The sequence below is a fragment of the Nymphaea colorata genome, chromosome 10 (genome assembly GCF_008831285.2).
Source record: "Nymphaea colorata isolate Beijing-Zhang1983 chromosome 10, ASM883128v2, whole genome shotgun sequence".
Taxonomy (NCBI): Eukaryota; Viridiplantae; Streptophyta; class Magnoliopsida; order Nymphaeales; family Nymphaeaceae; genus Nymphaea; species Nymphaea colorata.
Window position 1 is genome coordinate 13798245 of NC_045147.1, and position 9747 is coordinate 13807991.

Sequence of the window (9747 nt, forward strand, 5' to 3'; positions counted from 1 at the left end):
AATAGTGCATAACATACACCTACCTCGAAGCACCAAAGCAGTCCTAGACCCTAGAGAGATGAGGGGAGGGAGGGGAGCTTCGGCCTTTCAATTGGATGGTGGGATTAGCCCTTTAACCATTTAATGGGTTATATTTAAGATGATTAGATAATAACTCACAAAGATTGACTAAATGATTAATTATCCTAGTTCTTGTAATAGCAGCCTCTTTCACAATATCTCTTCTTGGGATGTCAAATCATTGCCATTTTTTCCTAGCGCTTCTCCATGATTATGCTGCTCACGAGCTTTGCCCTTTTCATTCATGGCGGTTTCTGACGTTGAAGAGACGGAATTTGTGAGAGAGTTCCCGACTCCACAACTGTGTCGATTGTCCGCCTCATGGGACGTCGCTTGAAGTGTTGACTCTTTGCTCTTTCCCCAAAGGAATGCATATAGCCCTCCTATTATGAAAATGGATCCCAATATACTGCAATGACATTCAGCATAGTTCCCTATTAGAAACATAAACATGACAGAAGATCTCAAAAGATGGGCCGAATCTTCCATGCAGTTCAAGCTATTGAAGTCATTTCAGATCTTTTATCTACTTAATGAAAGATTGTTATTGTTCATGTTATGGCATTTGTAAATTAGAGAGAACAATATAAAAAAGAAAGCAAGAAAGAAAGAACAAAGATATCCAACCAACCTTCCAACATAAAGTCTTTCGCCGAGAAAGAGGGACTCTGAGATGCTCACAAGGACGAGAACAAGAGGGCTAAACATGGTGACATAGATTGGGCCTCGCTTGCTGATACACCATGTAATCAAACAAAAAGTTGCCCCAGATGTCAATATTCCCTGCACCAATTAAAATATGAACTTTCTTTAAGAATTTTTAATTTCTTAAGAAAGTGAAATTTTATTATATATGTACCGCGTAGATTATGGTAATTAGCCGTAGGTCCAATCCCAACTTCCATGCTGATGGGTCTCTTCTCATGGCAAAGCCAATCACAACTGATTGCAAGGTTCCCGCCCAACAAGTGAGTGCTGTTGCAGAATATTTTGCAGGATATACTTTCAGTAATTTGACCTGCCACAGTATTTATATCAATTGAAATAATACAAATGAATTGACCTTGTTTCTAATTCTATGAATAGGAAATGAATTCAAGCATTCTCAATCATCAATTTTTGGTGTATTTACGTAATCTTTGACAACTTTAGTTTCATATTGAAGATTATGAGATATCTTCAAGGGTTTATAAAGGATGTTGTTAAGTTCTAATTCTTAGTTTTTTTTTGAGACTGAACAAAAACTGATAAAGGGTAGGTTGGGATTCATCGGACCAGAGGCCTAAGCCCGGTTTAAGAATGGGTCAGGGTGTTACAATCTATGTTACTGCTGCTTTGTTGCTGCTGCTTTTTGAAGCCCTTGACAGTTTTTCACAGCAATATTGTTCAATTTTTTCTTGAACAGATCCCATACAACGTTAGTCTATCTTTCAAATCATGTCACCACTTGATCAGATGATTGGAAATTTGTCCCAAAATTTGTGGCCAGTCATCCAATAAATAACAAAACCAATCTAATATTTGGAATGATCGCCATATCCAAAAAAGCAAAAACCAGCTCTTCTCATATTTTACTAATGTAACAAAAAGGATATGACAATGATAAAAGACCAAAAAGAAAAAAACGTTTACTGCTAATAACTATCTGAAAACACAGTTCTCAAGTGCATTAACATATCAAAAAAATTTTGAACCTCGCAAAACTTACCTGAGCAATGAACCATAAGGCATCACTCAGGCTGCTGGCAGCCAACATAAGAGATCCTGTAGTCCAGTTTGCTCTCTCTGCGTTGGCTCCAACTGGTTGGTGATGATGCCAGAGTGGTGCAGGAAAGAGCTTGAAGGATGACCCTTTATATAATGTGATCATTGTTGCTCCTCCCACACAGATAATCGTTCCTGACACCTTCACTTTTCCTGCTACAGTTCTTAGCCCTACCTTCTCCATTCTGCATCGACACAGATATCCATTATCGGTAACCTGACCAATTTAGAGGCGTTCCTGCGTTTAATTTCAAGGGCACATATGCTTCTACTTTTTAATTTCAAGTCATCCTCTTACAGGTAAAAATCCATTTGACTATTTAACTGGGAAGTTGAATAACAAATTAACCGAGAGAGTGTTACCTCAGAACTGCCGCAAGAAGGAACGTCACGATTGGAATGGTGTTCAGGAAGTTGGCTGCAAATGAAGCAGAAGTGTAGAATATACCGTAGTAGTAAAAGCCAATTCCCATGGTAATACTGAGAAAAAGGCAGTGTAAGTTGCAGGAATGATCAGAACAAGTGTGGATATATACCAAGAAGTGATAGATAGAAGAAGAATATAAGTCATCCAATGATCAAAACAAGTGTCGATAAGCTATCCACATAACAAATCTGCCTTACCCAAATGCACCACATGCGAAGATCCAGGACATGGCTTCGAGTGTCAACTTGGGTCTTTGTTTCCTGCAAGAAAGAGAAATCACGATGACAAAGTGATAAATTAATGTAAGACAGATTGCAATCTCTAATTAACTCAACAAACTGCTATTCCATCTTCATAAGTAGCCAAGTACACGCGCAGCTTTTGAAGAGATACCAATAATGTGCTCAAGTTTGAAGTTATTACGAATCACATACAGAAGATACAACCTGATGAAATAAAGTTTTGAAAACTCGAGTGGTCCTTTCTCATACCACCAAAAGTTGCTGCCTCTTTTGCAAAATTTATCATAAGTAGTGTGGAAGCCACGCACTTATCAGGCCTGTCATCTGCCAGGGGCGGAGGCAGATGTGGGTGGGCAATTGCTCACACTACCCAACAAAAATGTTTATCCTCATATTGATATTTCAGGATAATTTTTCTTTCTAGTGTGCTTCAAAATTTAAAATTTTATAGCTAGTTCCCTTTACCTAGAATTTTTTGACTCTACCCCTGGCATCTGCCTGATCAGACTTTTAAACGTAAGGATTGACTGGGTCTCATTCAACCACGACTAAATCAACTAACAGGATTGATAACAACAACGCAACGACTGTCTATCACCAAAACGAACGGTTGAGATCATAGATCGATTCCAGAATAGGGTCGGTAATTGTCTGATTTGCTGCTGCGCTTGAGGATTGATCGATAGCATGAGCTTAGGTTTCCCCTGAGTTTGTTCCCCACTTTGAATATCCAAACAAAGTATAAAAACCAAATCTCAATCACTGAAATAAACAGAGAACATGATTCACAAAGTCGATCCAGACCCTCTTCCGAAGCCAAGAACAAGTGCTTGTTAGTTGTTACCTCTCGAGAAAGTAGGCGAAGGGCGAGACGAACACCGCGGCGACCAAGTGCCGGTAGGTCAAGAAGGCAAAGACGAACATCCCGTTGTCGAGAACGACCTTGGAGAGGAGCAGCATCCCGGCGATGAAGACCTGCACGGCCACCATGCTGAGGACCGGCCGGTGCTCCTTCACCCACCCCACCATCCTGCTCGCCGCTCCCAGCCGCAGCCCCGGCGCGCCGCTCCTCCCGTCTAAAGTGCTGGCCCAGCTACTCCCTGCCCCTAACTTCACTCCCTGTTGTCGATCAGGAACAGTGAAGGAGATAACGCACTCAGAGCCGGCGTCATATCAAGTAACGACAGAAAGTTGAGCTTCCATTTTCTGTAATTCAAAACTGCTATTCAGGACGCGTGTGATGTTGGCAGCAAGAAAGAACACGTTTCTCTTCGTCTTCATCTTCATGCAGATCAAAGCAATCAAGCATACTGCGATCCCTCCACGTCATTGGCGGGCCCCGCTTGAGAAAACGTGGCAGGCAGTTTGTGGAAAAAGTGTGGACCCCACAAGTGAAGGTCAAGGCGGTCAATGGAAAGCGGCTGGCGAGGTCGACATCCACACTGCGGCCGCCGGCCAGTGGCTTCGTCCGCCGCCGTGGGACTCGATAGGTGTGTTTTGACAATCAAATGTAATGTTTTGGGAGATTTTTAGGTTAAACGAACAAAGGATTTCATTAACGTAGGTTAAATATTCATGGATCTGGAATCCGCGGCAAAACAAACATAACTAAGAGTTCTCCAGGACATCAACAACTTTTGCACGAGAGATATAAATAATGTATTCTGTCATGAATTTACCAATGTTTAATCTAAACTGAAGTCTGGTGTCGAAATAGAAAATGGAGAACAACCCGAAGAAAAGATAATTAATTCTGGTGAAAAACAGAAAATGGAGACAGATGAAAAGAAAAGACAATCAGCGTCCGACGATGGATTTTTTATGTCCTGTAACAATATCTTGAGTTCATCACTGTATTTCATCAATAGTCTGTTTCTCTGTTGTTTTTCTCTCTTCTTTTTCTTGCTCTAGATCTTCACAACTATTTTTTCCGCTCTAAAAAATTGGTAATGGGTCCTAAAAAGGGAATGAGACATAAAGATCACAGTTCACACACACAGAGAAAAAGAGAGAGAGAACTATGAAGATTTCGAATGACTGGAGCTGAAGCGCCTACTTTCAAAGATAAAGAAAAGTAACATTTGGTTTTTTATGGCACCCCACAGCAATCAAGGGATTGCGGTCACTTCTGACCTGATCATTGTCAGGCGACTCAGGCCCCGAACCACCAAGGCGAAAGGAACAGATTGAGCTGGTCATTGACAGTGATGCGGGCTAGAACACGGATCTGGTCTTTTGAATCCAAAACTGTTGAAACAACAGCAGGGGACTTCTGAGAACTCTTCAACCTATGCAACTTTGTTCACTGGTGGAGGCTTCAGATCCTTTGTCCGCATAACCGGACGTGAGAAGTTCAGCGACAGCAGAAGGAACAGAGAGAAAGGCCCGTTTCAATTCTCTAGCTGTGCGCTAATAGTCGATTATAATGGTTCAAGACAGAGAGTGATGGGCCTCTTTCAATTCATATGTGTGTATACTCTAAAACAAGATTACATATGTGTGTTTCTGAAAGTGAGTAGAATATTATCCTAAAACAACTCCAACAACATAAAAGACAACTTTATTCCTTTTTCTTTCACTTAATATGATGTTAATTGAACACACATATCGAGAGAAATGGCATTAAGCATTGAATGAGAAAGTAGATAACATGAGTTTCTAAAAAATAATGTTACTAACATTAATTAGCACTCTGAATTTATGTCACATCATCAATCTACATTTCTCCTCTCTTTTCGCGAGATTGATGAGAGGTGAAGCGAGATAACTCAGCAAGTCAGATTGAACGTTTGGTAGAAGTGTGTGTGTATGTATATTTAACTCATCACTATGAACACTGCTTCACTTTGGTTTTCCTATCATCTATCATGTCATATATATATATATGAAACAACATTTGTAAAGTTATTAAGTACTGAACCTGGAAGGAATCATCTTGACAATTGTTCTTTACAAGACAAGTGGTTGAAATAAAAACAAAGAAGAAAAAGTTATAATTAATATTAGCCTATTAAATGCTCAATCCTTTTTCTGCTTCTTGTTTTTATGTCAGCCATCTATCTTGAAAATATCAACAATAAAAACTTATTGTACCTTGAAAAGATCAACAATAAGAACTTATTGATTACTTAAAAGTCTACCACCTAACAATTTGATATATTAAGTAATGAAAAAGTTCTTATTATAGCGTGAGCTGATGATTCTTAGCAGATCGTTGCAATATCATTAGAACCATTAACTACAACCCATTGCTTGATTTATAAATGATAATTCATATTTTTATATTGATATTTTAGAAAAAAAATCATTTACATGTTGGTGCCCCTTAAGAAATCAAAATTTTATACCCAAAGGATCACTGTCAAGTAGGCGGCCTAACAAATATGCTCTTTGGTTCTTACAGTAATCAATAAAAAAAATGTGAAAATTAATAAATGTCTTTTATATCATATTTGAAAAAGCATATATTCTTGGAAATACATCAATGTTCTTCTTACTAAATACTCTCTTATAAGCCCATCCTTGTTCCCTCTTTATGTTTGAAATGTTACTTTTCTTACAAACATTTGGCAAATGAATAAATTCTCAGCATTTTGGCTTTTCACTTCTTCCAGGTGGGTGATTTCCAGAAATGGATTTTCCCAATTCTAAGAATCAAAAGGAACACTCATGACATGAGATGGATTGCGAAACTAGTCATGGCACCAAATGGGGTGAACACTCATTCGTACAAAAGCTTTTGAAACTCCAACATCATTTGCTTATAAAGAAATATTTTTTTTTTTCCTGAGAATGTGATACCTGCATCCATTCCAACATTTTTTGAATTTTAGATCGAACCAATTTCCAGATCTGGAGCGGATAATCAGACAAATTTTAGTGGAACTTGGATCCTAACTGCATCATTTGGGTATATGCAATCCCTGCTTGGACCAAGCTTTGACGTCAATGTTGTAAAAAATTGCGCTTCTGATTCGGTGAATCACCCGATTTATCAATTCAGCTTCCTTGTTGTGAATCAGTAACAAACATCAAAATCTTTTATTTTTTGAAAACAAAACGAAAATATTTAAAAAGTAGTTAGATACAAAAAAAGTTAAACTATCAGTAATTTCATAGTATTTCTAAGATGAAGAAGGACACACCACACATACTTGTTGGAATTTTAGTTGATCTAATGTCATATTTTCTTTCCTATACTAATCTTTTTTTCTTTTTTCAGTTCTATAGTTTTAGACATTTCAAATATATCTTCACGCTTGATTCTATTAAAAAAAAAAAACTCTTGGCCAAAGAAAGGGGGAATATATTGCATCTGTTTTATATATAGAGAGATGAGTGAGAAAGTGTGTGTCTATGTGAATAATGACTCTGCTATTTAGAGTCACTCAACCATCCAATTAGTGCTATTTATCTGAAGTAGAATGATGGCTGAAAGAACAAGAAGAGAAAAAAATGTGAACTAGTATTAGGTGATAAAATACCTATCACCTTTTTTTCTTTGTTTTTCTGCCAACCTTCTATCATGATAGGTCAGACGGTCCTGGTTAGATAGTTGGGTGAATATAAAAAGTGAGACGCTTAAGGTGCATTCATTGTTAAAAGTCATTGCCAAACACATGGTTGTTGCATATGCACTTTTTTCAACAGTTTTTAGCGACACAAAATAAAAAAATAACCATCTTATTATTATAAAGGTAGGTGATCAATTTCAATTATATATATATGTACAAATGAATTGAAATAAGTTGGCTACCTTGGAAGATCACTTTTTTATCTTAAAACCGTCGCAATAAATGCTTTCCCATGTTAGAAAGGGTAACCAAGCAACGCACCTCTTCTCACTAATCACTAAGGAATTCAACCACTTCCATTTCGAAACGACTACTCACTTTTCTATCATACTTTGCTTGTTAACCTTTGGATTCTCGTTTAAATGAAACTCAGAGGTGCAGCTCTACCTAACGCACTTGACACGCTTGTCCGGATGATGGAAGTGGACGGTGGAGATCCGCCTAACTCTCCACCCACTGGCCGCATCCACCGGTCAGAGTGTACTCTAGCTCCTTCTGCAGTTCCTCCAAAAAGCGTTGTAATTCAATGGAAACCACAATCCTCACATTTCTCAATTTCCTTACGCGAGCCTACGATTTTGACGGTAATGAAATCACCCTTGTACCCAAAAAAAACTTTCCACCGCCTTTTTCATGTTTTGTCAAATCCATTCATCCACCTAACAAGAAGAAGAAAAAAATTAACCAACCTCCCTTCAATTTTTTAAGACCTCTTAGCTAGAAATCACAGGTTTTTAATTTGCCCGATCAAGTTGTGGCCGGTGCGGTTTTCAGAATTAGCATCAACAGTGAGGTCTGTAACAAAATTTCCCGCGTGGGACTGGGCTGTGAGGCTCAGTGGCTTGACTTAGGCAGGTCGGTTGGTCCACGCAAGTCGCGCACCCGGTGAGTTTGTGTCAGCCACGGGTCCCAAACTTAGTCGGTGCTAAACCGACAACGCCGGCGTGCCTTGAGGCTTTGGTCCTTGTTCAATGCACCCATTAGCCGCACACTATTCTGTGTCACAATTATATGAAAAATAATTGTACTGACTAAAAAAAAAAAAAAATTTCTTTGTCTCAAATCCCTGACAAATCCTGATAGGCGGCTAATCACTAGTTTAAGTGGCATGAAATACGAAAACTCGTTATGTTAATGAACATAATAATGGGAGATGAAAGTAATGTATTAGCTGACATGCATGATTGAGGGTTTTATACTAAGCACCAACGCACCTTTGAATCCTAAGGCCAGTAGAAACAAGATGTTCCATTTCCTTTTACCTAGCTAAATCAACATATATTGGTTGACCCGGCATCGTATTCATTAACGAAATCATAATTAATTAATTTATTGTGAAATGCAGTTCCATTTACCTGCTTATTTATGTTTCTGATACTAAGTATCACTTGAGTTTTGAACATTTTTCAAGTTGAAAAAAGAAAAGAGTTCATACAGGCCACCATTAGACAAGCCGAGTTCCATCTTGCCTTCGTGTTATTTCTTGGTTTCGTTTGAGAATAGTTGCTCACACACCCTTATGTTTCACTATAACTAAGTTTTTTCAGCCAACTACTGACTAGCTGAGTGCTTAGAGAGATCCACTTGCATGCAACGCTCTGTGTATGGGTAAACACGAGCCGAGTCGAGTCCGTGTTCAATCAGCTCGAGCTCAGCTCGACTGATGAAACCCCGAGCTTGACTCGAGCTCGAGCTTGAGAATAGTTCAATGGAAGGAGCTCAAGCTCCACTCGATAAGGCTTGACAAGCTCGTTTAAATAGAATTGATATTCATCATTATGTGTTGAGCTAGAGCTCGAGCTCGACTCGATTAAAGCTTGAGAAATTCGTTTGAATAGAATTGATATTTTATCATTACATGTTGAGCTCAAGCTCGACGAACTCGTAAACTCGTTTGAATATATCGACTTGATTAAGGCTCGACAAACTTGATTAAGGTTTGAGCTCGACTCAGCAGTTACGTGTTGAGCTCGAACTCAACTCGATTATTTAAATGAAATGACTCATAAACTCGAGCTCGACTCGTTAAGCAAATAACTTGGCTTGAACTCGTTCACGAGCCGAGCTTTAACGACTCGTTGTTCACCCCTAGCTTTGTGCATACAACAAATACACGAGGTTTAGGTATTTTAGAAGTTTATTTTTTTATAAAGGTATATAATTTTTTTTATTTTTAATATTTTTACAATTCTCTTTTTATCTTTTCAAAAGTCTTCCTTTTTTTACTTTATCAAGGGCATTTTAGTCATTGCACACCCCTACATAACCAACTTCGGTGCTTGGAACTCTTGATACGGATACTCATTCAAATACATTATCACAAAAGACTTCCTTCACTACCATCTCTACCCCTTTTCATATATCGGGTGAAAAAAAGGTTGATCATGGTAAACAAGCTAGCTTTTGAGTGCAAGAGCTTTCCGAGTGCAATAAAGTACACCCACTATGCCAGCAACCAAGCACACCTTATCATAAATAGCTTGCTCTTTCTGGAATTTTTCTTGCACAAAAAACTGTAAGCAATAATAATAACAACAACGAAAAGGAACTTAAAGTAGGATGTGACTTGGAGAATCTTGATATTAATACTTTTTTGGGGGCTTTGTCCCCACTTCCATAGAAAAAAAAAGCTTTATCTACCAAATGCTTCCACCCTTCAGACTCCAACCATAAAAAGCCT

The 9747-nt window shown here is 38.4% G+C and overlaps 1 protein-coding gene across 1 annotated transcript; it reads right to left on the reverse strand.

Moving 5' to 3' along the window:
- Positions 1 to 148: 148 nt before the first annotated feature.
- LOC116262477 (WAT1-related protein At5g64700-like) lies at positions 149 to 3732 on the reverse strand. Its single transcript, XM_031641894.2, has 7 exons — positions 3338 to 3732; positions 2449 to 2511; positions 2188 to 2304; positions 1769 to 2009; positions 920 to 1078; positions 692 to 843; positions 149 to 469 (listed from the first exon to the last, which is right to left on the reverse strand). The coding sequence occupies exons 1-7, from the start codon at positions 3520 to 3522 to the stop codon at positions 211 to 213; spliced, it is 1176 nt and encodes a 391-aa protein (XP_031497754.1). The 5' UTR covers positions 3523 to 3732; the 3' UTR covers positions 149 to 210.
- Between the last annotated feature and the right edge of the window lie 6015 nt (positions 3733 to 9747).